At 35.0% G+C, this 24,157-nt stretch overlaps 3 protein-coding genes across 3 annotated transcripts; 2 read left to right on the top strand and 1 right to left on the bottom strand.

The window, feature by feature from the left end:
- Positions 1–1,146: 1,146 nt before the first annotated feature.
- Positions 1,147–5,657, bottom strand: LOC100114298 (ribonuclease Oy). The gene is made up of 3 exons (XM_001599308.6): positions 4,627–5,657; positions 2,519–3,041; positions 1,147–2,043 (listed from the first exon to the last, which is right to left on the bottom strand). Exons 1-3 carry the CDS (start codon positions 4,680–4,682, stop codon positions 1,864–1,866), a joined length of 759 nt encoding a protein of 252 aa, XP_001599358.2. The 5' UTR covers positions 4,683–5,657; the 3' UTR covers positions 1,147–1,863.
- Positions 5,658–7,586: 1,929 nt separating this feature from the next.
- LOC103318042 lies at positions 7,587–9,071 on the top strand. Its single transcript, XM_031928367.2, has 2 exons — positions 7,587–7,895; positions 8,429–9,071. The coding sequence occupies exons 1-2, from the start codon at positions 7,587–7,589 to the stop codon at positions 8,930–8,932; spliced, it is 813 nt and encodes a 270-aa protein (XP_031784227.1). The 3' UTR covers positions 8,933–9,071.
- Positions 9,072–9,924: 853 nt separating this feature from the next.
- LOC100679164 lies at positions 9,925–13,663 on the top strand. The gene is made up of 3 exons (XM_003425057.3): positions 9,925–10,674; positions 10,928–11,138; positions 12,130–13,663. The coding sequence occupies exons 1-3, from the start codon at positions 10,508–10,510 to the stop codon at positions 12,343–12,345; spliced, it is 594 nt and encodes a 197-aa protein (XP_003425105.1). The 5' UTR covers positions 9,925–10,507; the 3' UTR covers positions 12,346–13,663.
- Positions 13,664–24,157: the final 10,494 nt, after the last annotated feature.

The following is a 24,157-nucleotide window of genomic DNA, read 5'->3' on the forward strand; positions in this document are numbered from 1 at the left end:
TTAACGATTTATAATATTTAATGACGATAAAGTATGCATCTCAAGACGTATGCGTTATATGCTATTTATCTACTCATATATACTTATATATAACTACAAAATAAGTTTTTACTTAAAAATAAAATTATATTAATAAAAAAACATGATTATTTAATGAGGTTCAGTTGCTACAATAAAAATTGAGCTAATTCCGCAATATTAAAATTCTATTTTTTACAATAAACTTATATTGTAACTAAGATTATAATAAAAAATGTCCTTGTTTTAATTTGTACGATTTAACAGATTTAGGCACATCTCAAAACCAATAATTTGAGTGTTTCATCGATAAACCATAAGACGGCGGGACGGCAAGTGTGAGTTAAAATAATAATTTCGTAAAGTGCAACTATCTTATTTTTCATAACTATTCACAAATAGTTATGATTGATTCTAGCTTACCTGCTGATCTTGAATGCTTGACGTTTTTAGAACTGATAGCATTGTCGACTGTTAGCTCGCATGCGGCCATGTTCGTTTTCTTAGCCTGCGTCGACGTGGTCTTACATATTCACTTTAAGAGTTCTCTATACCCATGAGACAGCCAATCGGAGCGTCGGATTTTAAGTGATCCGGAAGTATTTATATATATATATATATATATATATATATATATATATATAAAAAATGCACAGTAAAATCGGGTTGGTCTCATCTTTGAAAACTCACCACCTTATGGAAATTAACATTGGCTTTTTGGCGCTGCGGTATCGTTGAATTGCCAAAAACAACTCATTTTTTTCAGTTTTCGATTTATTACTGAAAAAATAAGTAGTCAAATCACTTGAAATATAGTTTGACACATGACCCATCGAGGTAATTTTTTTCGCGAGGTTATGACGTTTAGTTTCAGAGATATGAATTAAAAAAAAAATCACCTTTTTGATTTTATCTGCTGAACAAAGCGGTCGATTCCGAGGACCAAACGATGAAAAGTATGTAATTTTATTCTCTTTCAAATGCATTATAGCTGAATTGTTTGTAACAATTGGATGATTGAAATAACGCAAAATAGTATTTTTCGAAAATCAAAAAATGGCCATAAAAGAATAGTTGAGAAAATAAAAAATAACTGTTTTTCCGGAATTAAGAATCCAAAAATATATATGCATGTCAAATTTTATTGTTATTGACGGAGTAGTTCCAGAAATTTTACGGTATACATACACACACACACACACACACACATCTACACGGACATTTTCTAAAAACACTTGATTTGAACTTCTAACATACCAAAAAGTATTTTCTTGAAGTTTTGAAGAAACTCAATATTTTACTATTACAAAGCTTCCTCTAGGAGGAAGCAAAAGCGTGCAATTGAGAATACAGTGTATTTTTACTGTGAATTGCGAGTATAACATTATTTTTTTTTCATTTCTTGCATCGCGGCAAAATAATGAATATATAAAATATTATCTTGCGTGATAAAAATACTCCTACATCAAGAGCATTTAACAATTGGATACAAAATTTCAATAATCATACATAAAAATGTTTTAATTAAATATATAAATCGTTATAATTAGATTGTTTATAATTTGTCATCAGACAGACGCTTGTTGTGATGTGCATGTTCAACATCACAAATTGATTCACTTTTTCTTGAAATTTTACAATTTATTAACAATTCAATTCTCGCATATATTTTTATACTGATTGAAGTTCCAGCGAATCTGCGCAGAATCGTCGATAACAAAAGAAACCGCGCCAATCTCAATATGAGAGTATACAGTCATAAGCAGTTGCACGTGTCAAAGAAAAGAAATTATCTAGAAGCAGAATTGGCACCGCAATCGCTAGTCTTTCATAGTACAGCTAGCGTCATATCTGAATAGCCGACGGCTGCAGATGCGTTATCAAATCTGGCACACTTCCTGGATATATTATTTGCTGGTTGTGGTCACAGTTGCTGGGAAAGTGAGGGATGCCGTTGCAATCTATTAGGTCGAATTGCCTATCGAAGCAGATGCGCATTTCGGATATGTAGAGCTCCTTCCTCTTCTGCAATTATAAAAAAAAATTACTTGTTGCAAATGCATTTAATACATATACTATAATGGTAAAAATCACAATAATAAAGTGTAAAAAATATTTTAGAGCGATAAATTATAGAAAAACTGCACAGTGTGTTCACGTACTATTGAAAATATGATTGCAATCACATTTATCAAGAGTGGTAATAAATTTTAAGTTGTACTTCGTGAAAAAATGCGTTCAACTTATTTTTTAATAAAAGAAAAAAATACTTTAAACAAAAATATTTTCTATAAAAACGTTACGGATTTTTTCCTTTATTATTTATTGAAGCAATTTTTGGCAACTAATTTGTTCGACAAATAGAGAGCCACGTGATAATCTCGGACATAAATTATGACTAAAAAATCGGATATTTATGCCTAAAAATGTCTATTGAAAAATATTTCTCATGACTTTAATTTAAGCTCGTCCCATTTAAAAAGATGATAAATAATCTTACGGTATTTCTCACGCATTCAACTTGCGCATTCTTCCCCAAAATTTTCCTCACACCGTCGAGGTAATCCTGCAGATGGTACTTTCCATTTGGCACAATATTGGCCTTTCCAAGTACATGCTTCATATCGTACTGATCCAAAAGATCCAATCCCTTCTGAAAATACTTCTTCTCAGTATTCACGACCTCTAGGTCGACAGAGCAGGTTCCATGTTTTTCCCACTCATGCCTCCAGAACTCGTGGGGTTTTGCGCCCTTATGTACGTCAATCCACTTGACTTCTAATTGAGCCCGGAGTGATTCCAGCGCTGCCAAGTTGAAGTGCATAGTTCTGTTGCAGAAAAACGGACCCATTGTCCCGTTTTTCGTAGGCCACAATCCGTGGATTGACCATTCCTCATCCGGTGGGAGATTGCACTTGTGAGACGGGGATTTCTCTTCCCACTCGTAACAGGATGTCATGGGCCAGGCTTGCGTGAAGATCAGCATATCGTACTTTGCGGTTATTATGGCCGGCAGATTCATGCTGCAGAGAGAGAGAGAGAGAAAGAGAGATAGAGAGAGGAAGTTTGGGGTTCCGTGAGAAATAGTGATGAATTTTTTTTGGATAAAAAATGACGTGCATCGTCTACGCTATTCTAATACAGAAGTACGCGAGGAAATTTTTTTTTACTTCGTCAGTTTTAAGTATCACTAAATGAAATAAACTTCAAAGTACGAGTACACTCTATAGGCTTATTTTTATTATTAATTATATTTTCCACAACTATAAAAAAAAGTATGCTTGTAAATCATACGAATTAAAAAATGTTCTTAGTCTCGTAATTTTCTTCTTTTTTTGAAATTGCTATTGTTAATAGCAGAAAACTTTTTATCTTGATCAGTAATTATTTTAACATTTTTTTTTAAATTCAAGATTTAGTCTAGTGTATCGCTGGGTTTTTGAAAATTGTGTGATATAATCAAACGATAAAAATTGGCTTAAATACATATATTTCACTTTTTAAAATTTGTCATATAGTGACATTAAAAACTGATGGATACAACAAAATTTTCTCATCATGCAAGTATGAGAGAGCAGAGAGTGAGTTGCGGAGAAGTGCCACTAGGTGGTTACCCGCAGCTTATAAGCGATGAAGCAACTGCAGCATATAGTTATAATGAACGTGTAGACTGAGCAGAAGATCCTGGCTCTTACTCTATAGATCGAGTTTACACTGCTGAATTATACAGCGCGTATAGAGCTATTATTCGACAGTGTATCAATATCATTTTTGTAATTGATCTGAGAATTTTCTTGTCATCATATGATTTGATATATGAAAGTCTTTTCTTTCTTTACTTCCACCTAAAAAGGATCGTTAGAGAAGAGTGGCTAACTAAATTGCCTCGACACATCAACTCTCTTTTTTAATACGGAAGCCTGGTCATCATAATTGCTCTTTTATTCATTATTCGGCAAGTATATAGTTCGGTCATTAAGACTACCCTGATTCTAGCCGATTAGAGTCTACCTATTACCATTGCAACTATTAGTGTGTTCATGTATAGAGTTACGAACCACCGCGGATTTCTTATGGTACGTTTCAGCCACATGAATTATATTGAGAAAAGTTGTTGTATTTTTAGAATTTTAGAAACGAACAAGAGCCGAGATTGTAGTTTGAATGTTAGGCTTGGAATTTTAATTTAAAAAATGTAAGCTTGTGCTGACTATAGCCTAGCAATTTTTTAATATTTTGTTCCAGTGATGATGAGACACATTTTGTAAAATGTGATTGACTAGTGCATCATTGCACTTTTAATACAAAAACTCATGCGTGACGAAATGCCATAATATTAAAAGGAATTAGGTACAATCAGCAGTATACAAGAAGCATTTATTCGAAGCTTAGTCACAATTATCCCAGGAAAAAAATACGAGTGCACTTCAAAACACAGCATAGTCAATAGCAATTCATTCATTGTTCAATTGATTCATTTGTTTAATCTAGCTTTATTTTTGAACGTAATTAAAGGTACTGGTGATAATATCAATAAATAAAAATAAAAATGCGTTTTTAACAATTGCACAGAACCATACCGAATTTCGTTTACATGAAATCGCTTACCAATTCGACACCTGCAGAACAGCTGCCAAGGCATAGAACGCCAGCATTTTTGCCATCTTAAAAAACGAAAAATGAAAACACAAAATTTCACCCACACACAAAATTTCAGCGACCCAGTCGCGAATAAAAGTCGATTAATTTGATCGAATTCTCTACAGATGTCAAGAGAGGTTGTTTACGGCGTCGGCAAAGAACAGAAACTGAGCTATAGCAACTGCGTTACAAAAGCACAGAGAGACGCGGATGCCCCACTCCTCGGCCTCACAGCTTGTATACTAACTCTTACTCAGTATAAGTTGCGGCTGTGGATTGGGCGGCTCTGCACAATGCGGACTTTTTTACCTGCGCCGTTCATACCTGCGGCCCGAAATTTTGACCAGCGCAGCGGTCGAAATGCATTAAGGAATCCTGGAAACTTTTGATTTCATATTTTACGATTTACGCTATAGTGCGATTGCCGCATCAGAATTTATTTTATTAACTTATTGTTTTTATATATCGAAAAAGTGATTTATAATATATGATAACATTTAAATATAATTAATATAAATTTATCAGTGTATATATCAATGATACATAGATTTTATCAACAAAATGATTAATTTATATTCCGCTAATGCTATTCAAGCTATCTTGTGTATTGATAAAAAGTATAACATGTGCGCGTATTTGGTTTTGGCAAGCAAAGCGATTAAATAGTCCAGATAACCTTTCGTATAAGAGGTTACTAAATAAGTGTATCTTTGTCGTCATATCGGTTCAAACGTGACCGATTAATTTGATCGTCACTATTTTCCATGCGTTCTTTTTTGCTTAGCTATTTACATTTTTTTGTCGAATCGCATTATTCTTGGAACGTTGTTTTATAAAAATATTAGATTAGGTGGCGTTGTTTTTGTACTTAATCTTTTATTGTTCTAAAATATTAGTTGATAATAATCGTTTCATGGGATTATTTAGAGTTTAGTATGCACTATTTTCGATCTGTGCATAAATCTCTGCCCAAGCGTAGCGAGTGCGCTTAACGCCGTGCCATGAAGATCGACTTATGACGCGTGTATCGTACGATATTTTATAGCACTGAGCATAAATCCGCTGTCACGCCTATCCGTGGCATTAGCAGTCCTTTTTTGCCGTGAGGTTAGCGCCCCAGCGGAGCGAGGGCGATATGCACGGTGCAATAAAGGACTATTTATGCCACGGATTTATGCTAGTCAGTGCTATAAAGTGGCTATTATAGTTAAGCCGTGAATAAATATAATATAAATGCCAAGCTGCAGCTTTGACTGCAGATTCAGCTGCAAACTTTTATGATCAGGGTTGATTATGTAGGTGGCGCTAGTAAGGATTATAAAAATGCAGTTGTACGATTGGTTATTGAAAATGCCCTAAATTGTACAAAATTTGCAGTAACTGTGCAAAAAATAATGCACTCTAAACTAGGTATTTATATGAGTTCACGAGACACTTTAAAATACAGTTATGCATTGTGTTATATTATTGAAGGAGCAGTGGCCATACTTGCAAAACATTTTTGCAAAACTTCAACACACGTATCAACAAACTCACAATTAACTTGCAAATTTAGTAAAAAAAATCCAAGTTTGGCAAAGTCTCATTGTCCACGTTCGGATAAAGTTATGTCAAATATAAAGTTCATATAAAGTTCATATGCCCTTATCGTATTTTTCGCGGGCTAGCATATTGTAAGACAAGCATCTCTATTCTACCTGTGCGGGCGGTGTAATAATTGAAATTCGCAGAGACGTTGATGAGCTCTATATGAGATTTTAATGAGTTCTGTATGATATCTCATACATCTGAAATTTGCAATGAGATCTCATGACATCTCATATAACATCTTCACGCGGGTATAATTCAAGTTCAATTTGAGTTTTAGAATTATTTCTTTTTGATCTTAGAAACTAAAACATTCGTCGTGAAAACTAATATTCTGAGTTGGGAATTTTTTCCCTGTCCGTATAAGGATTCCAAGTGAACAAGTGATTCTTTTGGACTAAAATTTTAGAAGGACTAGCAAGATCAATGCGCGCTCCGTGCACTCTGCTTTATATTAAACATTTTCATAGGTTAGAAGCAAACTATCACGCGCGTCCCGCTATTTATCTCGTAAGCTTATTGGCCAATCGACGACCAATCCGAGAACGAATAGAATGATGATTCCTCTCTTTTTTTAAGAGTAGGATACTTCGTACACTTTTAGTTTTGATATCAATGCAGGGATTTTTATTTCAATGCTTAGAGAATGTTTGGCGATTAAAATTCTGAACTTTTTTCTTTTTTCGCTTATTATGTTACCTTTTTATTCATAAAACATCTTCTACTAATTCAATTCACAAATTTATTGTGAAATATATCCTATATTCCTATTTTACATTAATTGCATACCTCTTCTCCAAAAGTGAATTCGCACTACATAATTTATTATCATATAGTAAATTTATTATCGTTGCCTCTCACACTTCATTCACGAGCATTTTACCATCTCGTAACTAGTTCGTCCGTTACAATTTACCCTGCTAATTATCGGTGCGGTATCCAATGTATACAGTTACACTTCGAGCCGAGTCTATATAGCCCAGTCTCGACCCGCGTATTCCGGCCATTTAACCCAGTCGACGTTCGGAGGATGGCCGTTTTATAGATTACCGGTCTTTTACCAATCTCAGACAGACATAATGAAGAAGTTAATATTGACGATGGTTTCCTTGGGTTTTGTATCCGCGTACTCGAGAGTGGCGACGAATAATAACGGACAGGCTAGATCACAGGGCGTCGCCTTTACCGTGTCGCCGATTTATACGCTCACTTCCAAGGGCGTCGATGAGCTGAGGCCCGGAGAAGCTATCGATCATCCATCTACTGCCAAGTGCGTGTTTTTGTTTGTATATCATACTGTTCTGCTATTCTTCTAGAATTTTGATGTTTCTTGAAATAAAATGTCAGGATTTTCTGATTACAGATACTCAACGCTAGACGAAGAAATGGTTGCAAAGCTCGACAGTCTTAAGGGAAGGAGTCGAGCCCAGGATCGGTTTCATCCGCCGTCCAAGTTTGAGCATGTTCTGTCCCATTCAAACGCTTTAAAACAATCGGGTGGTCCGCCGCTTGCCGGGGCAGCTTCGAGTAACGATGTAATTTATACAAAGCCTGTCGTTTCCATGACCTACGATTACCCGCCCACAAACTTCGACTCTAATCCGATGTCAACGCCACCGGACAGTTTTTCGATTTATTCACCTACTAAGGTACTTTTATACTATTTTTGTGAACAAGATTTTGTCAAAATTTAAAATTTCGCGCCGCGATATAGCAGAATAAAATTCAATCAATTTGCTAATAACAAATAATGAAGGCCAAAGGTAAACTGTGACATTCGCTCTTCGTTGTGTGATCGTCATTTTACAAAGTTCAAAGTTTGTTAATAAATATCTCGATAATAATGGCATTTAAATCATGTGTTTTTGAGGCATTAACAGCTATTTAACGAAATATTTATGCCTAAACTTAAAACTTTGTAAAATGGCTTATCATAAAATGGCTTTCACTATTGTCTACTACTATTTGTCATTTGCAAATAAGTTGCATTTTTCCTTCTACATTCAAGCGCGAAATTTAAATTTTAAATTGACCTTTGTATCCTCTTCAATAAATGGTTTTTTTGTTAGCTATTATCAAGTTAAAATAAAAAACGCCTTTGTATGATGTGATAAAAAAATTGTCATCGAGTCATTTCACTGACCGTTATATTATTTATTAAAAAATTAAACCATAAATTTAGCTTTCAGATAATACATACTCCTCCGGCCCGAGCGGCGACTCACCTCCGTCTCTTACCGAGTACGACAGCAAACCTCCCAGCTTTGACTTTGATCAGCCGCCGAAATCTCTAGACTTTCCTGATCACTTTGACGATCTTCCATCTTATGTTCAGCCCCAGGAGACAATCTATGACCAAATCCCTGACGACCACTTCCACCACCACCATCACCACCATCGACCCACGACCGAAGAGCCGGAGATGATGGACCAGCGACTTAACAAACGCCCCTATTCCTACTACTATATCGGGAGAAAGCTCTGGTACATCCCGCTATACTTCAGCATCTACTTTATAATCTACATTGGGGCTCTGGTTCTCAAGAGCATCGCCAGGCACAAGATTAATTTCCCCGCTCATCTCGCCGCTGTGGCCGAACATGGCAGGAGCGATGATGGTCACAGTTGGAGGGACTACCTGGAGATGGTACTCGAGGGGATCGAGAAGTACGGCAGGATGCCTTGAAGATTTTACGTTTCTTTTTCTATGCGATTTTTTATGTATGTAAATATTATTAGGCGAATCGTGTAAATAATTTTTTAACTATAAGATTGTGGTAACTGTATTTATTGTAATAAAAAATAATCAAAAGTTACGTACAACAGTTTCTCGTAAAATCACTGCAATATCATCCTATTAATGATTCAATCGAAAAAGTTGCGTAGTCGTATATCAAATAAAAAAAGAATCAAAAAGACCCTCAACAATCAGGTGACTGTCACTACTAGCTTACGCGTACAACTGAAAAAAAAACTGCTGGCGAGCCTCCGGTGATTAACGCCTAGTTGATTAGATTATTATCTCAACGGGACCGTACGACATGCTAACCGCCTGTTCTAATACGTGCCAGTGGTCGCACGTGTACGTACAAGCAGCGGTAAGGCAGGCGTTGCGATTCTGGAATCTCTGAAACGGAAAACGACGGAAAGAGCTGGAGCAAATATTTGAGCCGGTTGTTAGTGCAGGTAATCATTGTCGAGTTTATGAGGTAATGTGCCGTGGAGTAATTGGTTATTTGCGATGTTGTCCTACACTGAAAAGAAACACAGTCGTCTCTGCTGTAAAGTCCGGTAGTTTTAACCGTTCTGCCACCGTAACGACTGTTCAGTAAGAACAACGGTGTGCCACTGGTAGTTTTGGCGAGTCGCGACTCGTAAAATTGGTTGTTTACGCGGGACACCAGCAAAAACGACCGAACTGATTTTTAATAACTGCTAAACTCTATGGTAATTTTGGCGAGTCTTCGTACAATGACGGATTACTGGTGCGAATTTAGTTAAAATGGCTGTTTTTTTTCAGTGTATAGCTATAAAGATTATTCATAAGTGTTTAAGCAAAATGTGTTACCTATGATTTTCTAGCAAAATATTTTATAGCAGCATATTATCTTTTATAGCAGCTATCGTTTTTAGAACCAGTGTGTTTTATGAAATTAATGTGAAAGCTAAACAGCTGTCCAATTCTCATTAAGCGGATCCCCCGTAATACTTGATACGTACCCGTTAACTAAAAAACGAAGCTAATCGTAACAAGATACAGCTACATACGTAACCAATCAGTTTTAACGCAGTCAAGTGCGAGCACTGCACGCGTAACCTTTAAACGAAAAAATCGGTTCCAGACGATCAATAGCGTACATATGTGTACCCGTTAATTTTCGCCAGCAGAAGCTACGAAAAAAATCCCAAAGCTACACCAAGTCTAGCTCATACGCAAAGGAAAAAAGTAGCAGCAACAGCAGCGAGCTCCGGATCGGTAACAATTAGAGCCTTTAGCGGCGTTTGCTTAACGTTGCTCCCTGATACAGTTACGAACGAGTCGCTCGGAGTCTTCACCCCGCGAGTGACTTCGGGCTTGGGCTCAGTTGGCCAGCGGCATTTGCGATGAAAAACTACCTTTGAACATTGAAAACTGTGCGACCATGTGGCTGTGCGATGAGTATCGGTGAAAGACGCGAAGATTTCCTTGGGTACAACGCACTGTTGAGGTGTCGAGGTGGACTACGAACTTTAATTTAGTATCTGGAGAGAAAGATCGAAGATGGCAACGAGATTCTGGTGCAAGCTTATTGTCCTGTCGATATGTGCGCGGCGAGGAGGTTTCGGAATGAATTTGACCGATTTGCAAGAGCTTGTGATAGTTTCCAGGGACAATGAAAAAATCACGACCGAGGTCACTTCGCTTGCTACCACAGAGGCATCGTACAGGTGAGATTGAAGAGTTTGCTTTTTTAAATAAAGAATAAAATATCTATTTAACGTGATGATTTTGAAATTCAATTAAAAATAATAAGATTTATTACAGTTTCTTTAATATACTTCAATTTCACAATTTGCTTTCTCTTTATTTTCCGAGATAACATGTACGCTCCCAGACTTTCATAGATAAAGCTTAAATTATACGAAAAAAAAATAAAAAAAAAATAAATGAATAATCCAATTGTGTATGTCATGATCATAGGCACTCAAGGTGGCATCGACATGAGCGCGAAGGTTACCAGTCGCGAATGTCTCACGACGATTACCAGGACGAAGTGGCCGATCATCACGACGAGCATGCCGGTGATTCCAAGGCTGTGAGCCAGGGAAAGTACGACTACTGGGGTGGATACGGTGGATACTATGATTTTTTGATCAACGAGGGAAGCTATAAGTTCTGGGCTGCTTTTCAGGTACGGTCATTTTGTTAAGACTGCATTAAAATAAATGTTCCCCGTTATTATACGTGATTTGTTTCGAGATGAAAGCGTTGTTGCAAACATGCTTGCGAAACTCTTTGGAAGAAATATTAAAGTATTATTAGTATTTTTTAATAACAAATAATTTATTTTCATCTCGCAAATTTAGAAACTTTTATTTGTTTTTATTTATAAATTTATAATACGGTCTGTAAGTTAGTATTTACCTTCCAAAGGTTAAAAGGTTAGCATAATCAGCGGCTAATACATTAGTTTAATTTTTTTAATACTCGAATTTGTTATATTTAATATACAGTCCTACTTCACAATCTGTATAAAGTTTATATGATATACGCATGCACTGCACTTTATTTTACTTAAACGAACCAAGTCAAAATGACAATAGTGCGAAATGTCTTGTCCAACAAAACTAAACTCAAAATATACTCATGATGAGAACATTCATTGTGGCTTCGAGTACATGAGATATAAATATATCATATTTTGCTTAGCATCGGTTATTGGGGCCAAAATCTCAAATCAGCCAATTGAAATGATTACATAATGAATTCTGCTTTAATTTATTTGTCAGCTATTGGCATTTCTAAAAAGAGTACATATATCAATAGGTTCTGATTCATAGTTCAGAAGCTATTAAACAAGTTTAAAAGAATATTAAGCATTGAGTCGTGATTTTTGGTATATAAACTATAAATCAAAAGTTATTGATATGTGTAACTCTTTTTAAAAATGCTAAGAGCTGTTGAATAATTTAAAATAAAATTATCATTATGTGATTTTTTCAATTAAACCTCAAATTAGCGTCCTCTACTTTTGCCAGAATTTTCAGCAGATTCTAAGATATATTCCCACCGAACAGAAAATTTGTCGGATTCTGTGGACTAGCTCTTTAATTTTCTATAAGGATAGTGTTGTCAATAAAAATAACATTAACATTATTTAATTTTTTGAAATTCATTCTTAGCTTGCCACAGCAGCGTTGCTGATCTACAGTGGTTTCGCCGCGCTGTACTACGCGAAGGTGAACCCTCAGATCACAGAAGATTACGATGATTTTTTGCTGCGCCGACGGAGGCGAGAAGTCGACCGGGACCGACCACCACGAGATCGACCTTTTTTCGGACTTGAAGCCCAAACTTTGCAGAGGATACTCGACGCTATTGCTAATCAGATTCGTTAATCAATATTCTTTTGCTTCCTTTCTAAGGAAGCTTTGTAATAGTGATTTTTGGAGTTTGTCTAAAAATACGTTGGAAGTGTGTTTAGAAGTACTTTAAGTTAAAAATAGTGTTTTTGGAAAATGTCCGTATGGATGTATGTGTGTGTGTGCGTATGTATACGCCCGTATCTCGGCTTCTACTAAGTGGATTTTAAGCCACTAAGTCTCATTTTCTTTGTTTTTACTGTAACATGGTTAAAAAGTCCTTTTTTACATTTTTTCAATTTTTTTTTCGAGCGATTTTTTAGTTTTGAAAGTTCAGTTTTATCTGATAAAGTTATCGAAAAGATTAATTTTAACAAATTGCTTGATATGTACCTTTTAGAGAATAAAATTACCTATCTTTTTACCGCGGGAAATTTATATTATCGTTCGTCGTTCTTTTGTTATATACCATAAAGCGCAATTTATAGCAATCATATTTGCTCAAAAACTAAATGTCAAACCTTTCTAAAAATTAACACGATTATTGAAGATTATTAGAACTATACACCACTATAATTTTAATTCATTTGATGGGGCAGATCCGTAGAAAAACGCCAAAAACTGAAAAAAGTCGTTTTTCTATAAAATTCGATAACAGGAGTAAAAACGCAATAATCAAATATAAATTTTGGATTTAGTTAGCATTACACAGCACAATGAGCCCTTTCTTTGGGCTGTTTATGAAACCAGTTAGTTTCGAAGATATTAAGGTTCAAAAATTTGGTTTTTCACCCTGTATAATACTCTGTTTAACTGAAAACTGCATCATTTCTATCTCAGCTAATCTACCTAGGTTCGTTTTCTCTGTTTTCTTTTTATCAATCCATGAAAAACGAGATTTCAGTCTTGCATGTACGTTTTTTTCATGGCGATATTTCGTTCAATAACCATTAATTAATTATAGCTCGGCGAACGAGAGAAAGAATAATACGAATTTTAAGTGATTTTAACTAATTTCATTGATTCGATCCCAAGAAATAGATAAAATACTGGAAAAACACACTTTTATCTATGTTATACGATAAATGAAAATTTTGTCCACTCACCCGCTTATGTGCAGCACATGTTAAATAATTTTATCCATAAAACAGAAAAGTACAAAAACTGTATGTAATTATGTATGGAGTAAAAACAGTTTCATATTAAAGTAATACATAATGTTGAAGGAAGCTACGTGCCAAAGAATTGGCAGCGGTTTTTTTTTCTGTATATTCAAACGACAATGTATTTTTGAAAGTAGGTTGAGATATCATATGTTTGTATATTTATTATGTAAATTAATAATAAACGTGAAATTCAGCTATTTTTGTAAACAAAATTTGCAGCTGTGTGTGATTTTATTTATTGTGTGTGCTGGAATTCTTATACATTTTATATTCATTTTATTCGAATAAGTTATGTTACCTGAAAGATATATAGATGGTTAGGTGTGTATTAGATAATAAATAATAGGTTGATACAAAATTAATTTTAAGAAAAATTAATGATGTATTAGGGAAAAAAAAATTGTACGAGAATAATATCTGAACTTATTTCATAATATCTGTATTTATTTCATAATATCGTAAAAAAATAATTTATGATAAAAAATAAAACTAACTAATTTATACCTTGCATAGAATAAAAATATCTAATTAAATATGTCGGAAGCGAATTTTAACTCTTCGGGTAGTAATGCCCGCAAGTCATCGATGTAGCAATACTTTGCCATTTCAGCTACTACCGTGTCTGGAAGATGCATATAAAACATTTGATTCAAAGCCTCTTCTATCATACAAATGGACTTAAATCGTTCTCGTATTCTTCCGCATTTTCCTCTGCATTCTGGTCCATATTCTGGAAATCGTTCTTTCGACTTGCCGGGCTTCAGTGCCTGCTCCAAAGCAGCGGCAAAAGCTGGATTCTGTAAATAAACTAATAAAGTATTTTTCCCCGTTAATAAAATTTCAAAGAGCGTTTTCCGTTCATGAATCTGTATCGACTTCATCCTATCAAGTTCTTGCGTACAACTGATAAAAAGTTCGCCGAGCTCCTTTCGATCCCTAAGATGCTCTTCTATCTTTGGATTGATTAGATGACCAGCTGCGTGGATTTTTGCCACGTACCTCAAAAGTATTTTCTAGGCGCTCTCGCCGTGGTTTAAAAACATCCGATCAATACTTCAAGCGTTTTAGAGCTGCTACTCTTGGGTAAAAATATTAACGGGTTTCCAGCTAGAAATGTGGAAGACCCGTTAAAAATTAGCATAAAATTAGCTAAAAAACCTGCTATCAAAGCGACATTTTTAACGGGTTTCTAGCTAGGAACCTGCTAACGAGAGTGAGTTATCAAAAGCTGGTTTACTGCTTGAAACCTGTTAATTCTATAGTACACGGTGCATGCGCGGTACGTGGGATCCAGCGACAGCGTAGATGCCTGACCTAATCTCCCGATGTATACATACAAGATTCCGATACACATTATACTTAATCTAAGCTTGGCTTATATAAATAATCGAGGCATTACGCGTTATGAATACCACGCTCTTCGTAACTGCAATGCCACGTGTGCCACTTCTACCATGGCTGTTACCGCGGAATCACTCAATTTTTTGAGATATATTTTCAAGATAAATAAAACCGGTGCTTGTATTATTGCTCATTTTGACCGAATCTCTCGTTAACGTTGGCGCCATAGATGGCAAGGATCCTGAATAATTCGGCATTGTCCCTAATAATAGTTTCCCAAAGTGGTGGTGTTGATCCGTATAACACTTCGGGAACGTTTGGATCAAATCCGTATTTGAGCAGAAGCTCTAGCGAGTTTGGATGATTGTTATTGATAGCAATGTACACCGCGTCCAATACCCACTGTTTCACATGAGGTAAATTGAAACTCGTGTCGTTTATTATGTATAAGGTCATAAGTAAAATAGGGAGTGGGGCAAAGATAGGCCACATGCTTAGATCCTTTCCGCATGAATTTCCGCAGATTATATCTAGCTTGGTTAGAGAAGGGAAAGTTGTACTTTATGCATAGAAAAGCATCACATATAGCAAGCTTTGTTTTAAAACGTTTCTTCAAAAGTTTTAAAACGCTTTAGAAACGCTTTAAAAATCTGAAAACGTCTACTTTTATGTAGTAACGTGTTGGAAACCTTTCTAAATCACTATAGTCACGTTTTCAAGACTGTGTTTAGAACATTCATATGAAAACGTTTCTTATAGGAGTTCTTAAAACATTTATAGGGCAATGTGACCTAAGAGTCCTTTTTTTGCACCGTATGTTTATCAAGCTCTTTACACTCGTGCGCTTACATGGTGCAAAATAGGACTGCTTATGGCATGGATAGGCGTGACAGCGGGCTCGGGTAGGCAATGTGCTACTTAGGCTACATGTAGCGTAATGTCCTATTTTGTTACGAACATTTTGTACAGCGGCGTACGGAAATAGACATAAACGTACGAACGCATGAATAAAATAAATTTTTAAATCCAAATTTTTACGGACTATTTACAGAAATATATACAATTGTATGACTTAACTTTCATTTCTCACTGCTATAATTAACTTAATTCGCAGTAACATGATCAGTCTGGTACACTAATAAGAGTATAAAAGCTTAGCGCTTGCGAGAAGAAAGAACCGGAAACCACCTAGGGACAGTTTTGCACGATCCTTATCCTATTTTCCTTAGTTCTACTAAATTTTCACACATTTACCTACGCCTGCGTACGAATTCTTGGACGTCCGTGTACGTTTCTGTATAATGCTGTATAAAATGTTTGAATTATAAGGTAGTTTACCGGAATATTTATTTTCTTAGCATATCGCTCAAACTTTGTTTACATATTCAATTAAGTGTCCTCTACAACGTGGTATTTTTTCACTCCCTAAGCGACATTATTTTTACAGATTTTTGAGAGTATTTTATACTCTAAACAATTTATATCACCATTCTAATGTTTGATACTATGAATTATAAGGTTTTGACATTAGATAACACTGTATAATATCTTAAAAAAGGAATTTTCTAATAAAAATCCTAATTGTGCACGACTGCAGCCGATGAACTACCGTAACTAGTACGAAACGTACGTGAACATGCAGCATCTCGTACTATAACAAAAACGTACAATTTAAATTTCCATTCGGAAAGCAGACCACTCGGATCACTCAGACTAAAGTAGAATCATTCTGAACATACAAACATGCAGTAAACATCAAGTAAAATTGATTATAATTAATAAATAAATCAGAAATAATGTCTGCTACTTCATGGGGACATTCTGTCATAGAGGTTGATAGCTAACACAGTGCAAAATATTCAGCAACTTTGTTTACTGTATGACAATATCTACATAATAACATGTGATTGGAGTTTAAGACTCATGATCCTTCTTCAAAGGGCCTACTCCCACCATTAACACAATTAATCATCTCGAATACCACCGCGATTGCATTTGACACGTTGGTTTTTGTATATTTTTATAAATATATACATCATTTTCCAGTTTGATAGTTGACAAATTTGAACTTACCACGTGAGCTTATTATACTGTTGTGACCGAACCTGAACATTGCGCGATTCGAACACCAAGAATCACGCATAGCGACCTTAACAACGAGATCAACGACGTCGCGGATGTTATTGTTTATGTTCAGTCTGGTTCTGTCAGCCGTTGAGAACAGTTATGTTTACGTTCGAATAAAGAGTCCGAGTTCAAGAATGATTTTCTATAAATAACGTGTTATTTTTATTACCCGAACCCGATCATAACATTTTGGGGGCTCGTCCGGGATACTAGTGTTTTTGAGTGATTATTTTATGCATCTTCGATCTGGCAAGATGCTTCCAAGAACAACACACAAGCCGGATGCACCAGCACAATCCATTGATGATTCACGAGAAGAAGTGGATTTATTGAATCTTGAACAGACGAATCTGGAGGACACAAATGTTTTCAGACACACACAATCTTCACAAACCCCAATCCTCAGTACACACACTAATGTTCCAAATCCAACACTGGTGGCTGCTATTAAGGAGATAAACAACTTGAAGATACAACTAGAAAACGAACATGCTCAACGAAAAGATTTGGAAGTCCGTTTATCTCAACGTTCTGTGGAAGAAGTAACCCTTTCCGACGAGCTTCGACGACGGGATCAGGATTTTCTGTCCGAGAAACGGCTTCGCGAGAACTATGAGGAGAAAATAAAGCACCTGGTTGAAGACATCGAGAGACTGCAACGGTCAAACGAGGCATTACTCACAGAACGGTCAGAGTGGACAAGGAAACAATAGGATCTCGAACGTCGATTAACTGAGCTATGTCGTTCAAATATTTCTAACACAAACATAAACACAAATTCTGCTATAGCGACTGGCACATCCGATAGGTTAAGGTCTAATAATGTACACCCACTGGACAATACACAATCAACACAAAGTATTAGTTTAGGTTATAATCTCAAACCGGATACGTATGATGGTACAACACCACTGCGTGAGTTTTTGAATCAATTTCAATTAATTGCTAGAGCAAATAGTTAGGATAGTGCTAGGATAATGGTTGCTTTAGCTGCTTCTTTACGGGGAAAAGCTAAATCTGTTCTTGATAGCTATAAAGATACTGTTCCAATATATTTTGATAAGTTAACATCGAGTTTAGAGTTACGTTTTGGTGATGCACATTTTGCACCAACATATTATTTCCAATTTCAGAACAGGCGTCAACAACGGGGTGAAGATTTTCCAACATTAGCTGCTGATCTTATGAGATTAGCTGGTTTGATTTCTCCTGATTGTCCTTTTAAAACTCAAAATAAAATCGCCTGTGCTCAATTTGTAATTGCTATTTTCAACAATTTAATTCGGAAAATTCTTCAATTAGAAAGAATTGATTCGCTTCAAATTGCTCTGGCAAGACCTATGGAAGTTAAAGTTAATCAGGACAAGCGATCATTTCCAAAGAGTGTTAGTTCGTCATCTCAGCCGTAAGGCAGACAGAATTTTCAAGATTTTGTAAAAGAAATAGTGTTGGAATTGTGGTAAAAAAGGACATTTCATTCTAATTGTCCGACTTTGTCAACACATCAGGGAAGCTAGGTTATGTTAAACTTTCTGGAGCAAGTTTAACTGGACTTGGCAAGACTCCAACAAACTCCCACTCTTATCGGATTGATTGCCATGTTGGAAGAATTAATAGGAACTCTAATAAATTTTATTTTAATGGTTTAATTAGTGACAAAGCTTGTAAAGTAGATTCTGGTTCTGATGTGACTATTATAAATCCAAAATTTGTTGAGTCAAAAGATATGAGAATTCCTATTAATTTTACAACACTTAAGTATCCAACTGGAGAAAAGGTACCAGTTGAATTTTTGATTTCAGCGTCGTTAAAATTGGGTGAATCATGTAGCTAATTTAGATGTTTTTGTCGGAAATATTATTGATGATTGTATACTTGGAAGTGATTTTCTTGATGCAACTGGTATTACAGATTTAATTACTAAAATTATTTTAAATACTCCAAGTTCAATCATTAATAAACAAATTTCAAGAATAGTCGATTCTAGTAAGGTTATACCAGGCTCATTAAAAGAAATTTTTGACAAGAACTCAGAGAATTTGGATCAAGATCAACGTCGGGAGTTTACGGATCTTCTACACGAATTTGAAGAAATTTTTCAAGATGATGACGTTACTGGAAAATGTAATTTGGTTGAACACAAAATTCAATTACTCCATAATCTACCAATTAAACAACCTATTCGAAGACCCCCTATTCATCAAATTAAGGAATTAGATGAATGTATTGCTGAGATGCATTCTCAAGGAGTCATTGAAGAATCCGATAGTACGTATTGCTCACCTGTAGTTCCCAAGAAGAAGAAGGATGGAAAAATTCGTTTTTGTATTAAATTCCAAAAAATTAATGCAATTACGATTACCCTTTACCAAGAGTTGATGATACTCTTGATAAACTTACAGGATATTCGTGGTTTTGTACATTGGACTTGAAGAGTGGATGCTGGCAAATCAAGATTAGGGAAGAGGATAGGAAAATTACGGCTTTCTCAATTGGAAAAGGTTTATGGCAATTTAAGGTTATGCCATTCGGATTATGCAATGCACCGGCGACTTTTCAACGTTTGATGGAAAAGTTACTCAGAGATTATCTCTCAAAATTCTGTTTAATTTATTTAGATGATGTTAGGAATTAGGTTAGAACATGGTATTAGGAAAGTCATTTAATGAGATGATATCCAATTTAAAAAAGGTATTTGTTCGTTTTCAAGAAGCAGGTTTACGTCTAAATAAGAAGAAATGTGTTTTCTTCAGCAGGCAAGTCGAATATTTAGGATACATTGTTTCTGAAAAAGGAAAATCAGCTGATCCAAAGAAAATTCAATCTATTGTAAATTGGCCAATTCCTCATAACAAAAAGGCTGTGTTGAGTTTTGTGAATTTCTGTGGTTATTATAGGCGTCTCATTAAAGGATTTGCTGATATAGTAAAACCTTTGTATAAATTAACTGAAAAGTTCATATGGTCTGAAGATTGTCAAAAAGCCTTTTCAAAATTAAAAGAGGTTCTTACAAAACCTCCAATTTTGGCATTTCCTTCTCTTTCTTCTGAATTTATTTTAGATACTGATGCTTCTGATCATGGAATTGGGTCGGTTCTTTCTCTGAAGCAAGATGGAATCGAACGTGTCATAGGTTATTATAGTAGAGTCCTTTCTAAACCGGAGAGAAATTATTGCGTCACTCGACGTGAACTCCTCGCTATTATAGAATCGTTAAAACATTTTCATCATTACCTTGTCGGTAAACCTTTCATCATTAGGACTGATCATTCCTCTTTGACTTGGTTATTATCGTTTAAAGAACTAGATGGACAATTATCTCGTTGGTTAGGGAAATTGGATCAGTATGACTACAAAATTGTTCACAGGAAAGGTAATTTACATGGAAATGCTGATGGACTTTCAAGACGCCCTTGTGAAGATTTTTCATGTAAATATTGTTCCAGAGTAGAAGAAAAATTCAATGAAGAGACTATTTGCCGTATTATTTTTGAAGAAAATACGTCGGAAGATTGGAAGAAGAGTCAAGCAGAAGATGAGGCTATTTCTTTTATTTGTCAAACGAAGGAATTACAGAAAAAACCAGCATGGCAAGAAATTTCTTCGATGGATGAATTCACTAAAATCTATTGTTCACAATGGGATTCGTTAGTGTTGATTAATGGAATTTTGTATAGAGAATGGGTTTCAACGAATTTAGATCATAAAATTCGTCAATTGGTTGTTCCTATAGATAAAATCAAAGATATTTTAGAAGAAGCACATGATTCACCATCTGGAGGACATTTCGGAGTAAACAAAACTTTAGATAAAATTAGAAAAAGATTTTATTGGGCTACTTGCAAGACAGATGTAGAAAATTGGTGTAAATCCTGTGAAGTTTGTATTGCAAAGAAAGGTCCTCCAGATAAAAGCCATGGTGAAATGATGATTTACAATTTAGGAGTTCCATTCGAATGACTTCAAATGGATATTTTAGGTCCCTTTCCACTTTCTTCTTTAGGCAATAAATACATCTTAGTTGTGACAGACTGTTTCTCGAAGTGGGTTGAAGCTTTTCCTCTCTCTAATATGAGAACAAAAACCATTGTCGAGATTTTCGTTGATCAGATTGTCTGTAGGTATGGGGTACCTTTAGATGTAAATATTGATCAAGGAACAAATTTCGATTCGAAATTGATTAAAAATTTGTCTGAGTTGTTAGGAATTAAAAAGACAAGAACATCACCATTACACCCACAATCAAACGGATAAGCAGAAAGACAACAACAAACACTTCACTATCTCACAAAATACATACACGACAATCAGAAAGACTGAGATCGCTGGGTTTCACAATTTCTGTTAGCTTACAGGTCCACCAAACATGCGACGACCGGAACTACTCCAGCTGAGATGTACACCGGTTTTGATCTGAGGCTTCCTTTGGACTTAATTCGAGGGTGTCTACCACAGGAGGTCGAGATTAAAGGAGACGGAGACTACGTACACAGACTTCGGAGGAAACTCAGCGAGATCCATAAAATAGCACGAGACTGGATTAACTTACAATCGGAAAAGACGAAGTCTTGGTACGACAAACGAGCTCTCAACGTTGAATATTCCCAAGGACAAAAAGTTTGGTTCTTCAATGACGTCGTCTATTCTATTCGTCGTTCACCAAGACATAAATCCAAGATAGTCAATATCAATCGTCTTGGGACTTACACTGAGAGAGATAGGCTCGCGCCGCTAAGCGAGACTTGAAATTCAAATAGCTGCAAGACACGATGTCGATTTCATTTAATATTATGCAAGAATATAAATATAAATAAGCAAATAGATATAAAAATACAGGATGAAAAATTAATTAGGGTCGAAAACTGCAAATATCTTGGTATAGTTATAGATTATAATCTAAAATGGAAAATGCATATGTGTAAACTAAATATCTAGTGAATACATTTCACAAAATTGCGAAATCAATGTCAACTGAGACTTTAATGTTAATATCTTATGCTTTTATCCATAGTATAATAAGCTATGATATCATAGGCTGGGGTGGAGCGCATCAGAACAATAGAGATTTAATACAAAAAATACAGAAAAAAAATTCTAAAAATTATATACAAAAATAATTTTGTCACGCAAAATAATCCCCTCAATCTCGAACAATTGTTTACCGTAGAGGCTTCAAAGCTATAGTACAATGATCTCAAAACCCTATACCTCAACTCAACTAGTATTACCAGAAATAAAACTATTATATAGTATTGATAAATAAAAAGAGAGTTAGTAATAAGAATTGTTATATTAAAGCGATCTCACTGTTTAATGCACTGTCAAAGAATTAAAAAGTGCTAGAAATAAGTAAATCGAGTCAACAAAAAAATAATTAAAGAATGGATAAAATCAAATTGTTAAATGCTGAAAGATATATTTTCCTATAGTTAAAATGTTAAATATGAAATAATTTATATGCATATGATGCTGAAAAATTAACAAAAACGTCGAGATTTTCTTTGTACTAAATAAATAAATAAATATATAGAAGTTGTATTTATTAGCGCATTCAAAATGCAAGCTCTCTATAAGCTTCTTGTTGAAAAATCTTTTCTTTCTGTATTACTAGTTAAACTCAGCACGTGCTTTGCATGCTCATTTTTTTTGAAGTTAGAAGTTTAAAATCGTAACAATATTCAGACCGAATATTTGTTTCTTAACCAATCAAATCGCCTTGTCAACGACTTCAAAATATCCTGCCATTAATTTTTTTAAAAAAGAAAGAGTATTTATATGCAGTAGAATGTTTGCAGTCTTAGGAGGAGCGCATAAGATGGGTAAACCTGAGGGATGTGTAATTCGGGGATTGCTCAAGTAGGTATTGCAGTAAAAGATAAATAGACGCATTGTCTGTGCTCTTCTATATACCTGGCCGTGTCAAGTCTATAATGATCTGCATCGTCCGTCTCAAACGGGGAAAACCCGGGCAGAGTCTGAGACGTCGGCTGGTTGAGTGACAACAAAAGCTCGGTAATAAACGTGCGAACCGATCTTGGAAATATCCGAAATCCTCATAAATTATTCTTAGATATTTTGGACGTAACGTTTAACTGATGCGATGAAAATTTTAATCCAAATTTTGTACGTGTTCTATAGTCTATCATCTACTGTATTAAAAAAACCGCTGCCAAATCTTTAGCACGTAGCTTCCTCCAACAAAATTTATAGTTCCAGTAGATAAAATATTGTTCAAATATACAGTATATTGATGATTTTAAATATAATTTTAATCTTAATTATTTTACTGAAGGAGCACCCGTCAAAATATTAAATCATATAATTTTCATGAAAAAATTTTAAATACAATAAGGTCCTTATAACCTCATAAAATCATGAATTTTCTCAAAACAGTCTAAACCTAAGTTAGCGAGGTTTAACAAAAATAGTAATTTTCAGTTGTACAGGGTATACAGGGTGAGAGACAAAGAGTTTGAATCTTAATACCTTTTATAAACTTACCGGTTTCATAAGCTGCAAAAAGAACTTAGCAAAAGAAAAAGAACTATTTTTTCTCAAAATTTCAACTCATTTTTGTATCCGTCTCGGGCGCCTACGGTGCCCTCAACTACCAATCGTGCTCAAACATCATCCTCGCTTGGAAAAGCCCATTTTGGCCCCTTGTTGTACAATGTACTATTTTTTTTAAACTTCCGAATGTATAGTTAGAACAAGTTTCGCTTTCAATTATGTATACAAACTGTTTACAGAATGTAAGGCATTTAATTATTAATCAAGCATTAATGTTTGAAATTTCAAAAACATAACGATGTCTAGTTTTATTATTTTTCCAACAATACGAAATACCACTTTATTATGATTTATCCGCGTAGAGTTTTATTGTAATAAACAAATTTATGCCCTCTTACCTCAGTGTGGCCAGTATTGGGAAACCTGGTGTCGCCACCTATTGGAGACAAATCGCCAAAAATCGCCAGATTTGAAAGTTTCAAATATGTGAAATGATTCAAAAGCATTATAACCCAACAAAAAGTTTGTAATCGTAAAGTAAACATGTACATCCCGGGAAAAAAAATTAAAAACGTAAATTATTTTTATTAAACCTATAATATTAATTATTTTATAATTATTAATTCTTAATACGACCCTACGTATAATAAAAAATCATTTTAAACAATGTAGTGAAATAATTTATTAATTTAGTTTTACAGATT

This window comes from Nasonia vitripennis, assembly GCF_009193385.2.
Source record: "Nasonia vitripennis strain AsymCx chromosome 4 unlocalized genomic scaffold, Nvit_psr_1.1 chr4_random0006, whole genome shotgun sequence".
Classification (NCBI taxonomy): domain Eukaryota; kingdom Metazoa; phylum Arthropoda; class Insecta; order Hymenoptera; family Pteromalidae; genus Nasonia; species Nasonia vitripennis.

Coding starts and splice junctions, on each gene's coding strand:
- LOC100114298 (XM_001599308.6), bottom strand. CDS start 4,682: ATGGCAAAAATGCTGGCGTTCTATGCCTTGGCAGCTGTTCTGCAGGTG. Junction 3,042..4,626: donor GTTCTGCAGGTGTCGAATTG/GTAAGCGATTTC, acceptor CTCTCTCTGCAG/CATGAATCTGCCGGCCATAA. Junction 2,044..2,518: donor TTGAATGCGTGAGAAATACC/GTAAGATTATTT, acceptor TTATAATTGCAG/AAGAGGAAGGAGCTCTACAT.
- LOC103318042 (XM_031928367.2), top strand. CDS start 7,587: ATGTCAGGATTTTCTGATTACAGATACTCAACGCTAGACGAAGAAATG. Junction 7,896..8,428: donor CGATTTATTCACCTACTAAG/GTACTTTTATAC, acceptor CCATAAATTTAG/CTTTCAGATAATACATACTC.
- LOC100679164 (XM_003425057.3), top strand. CDS start 10,508: ATGGCAACGAGATTCTGGTGCAAGCTTATTGTCCTGTCGATATGTGCG. Junction 10,675..10,927: donor ACCACAGAGGCATCGTACAG/GTGAGATTGAAG, acceptor TCATGATCATAG/GCACTCAAGGTGGCATCGAC. Junction 11,139..12,129: donor AGTTCTGGGCTGCTTTTCAG/GTACGGTCATTT, acceptor ATTCATTCTTAG/CTTGCCACAGCAGCGTTGCT.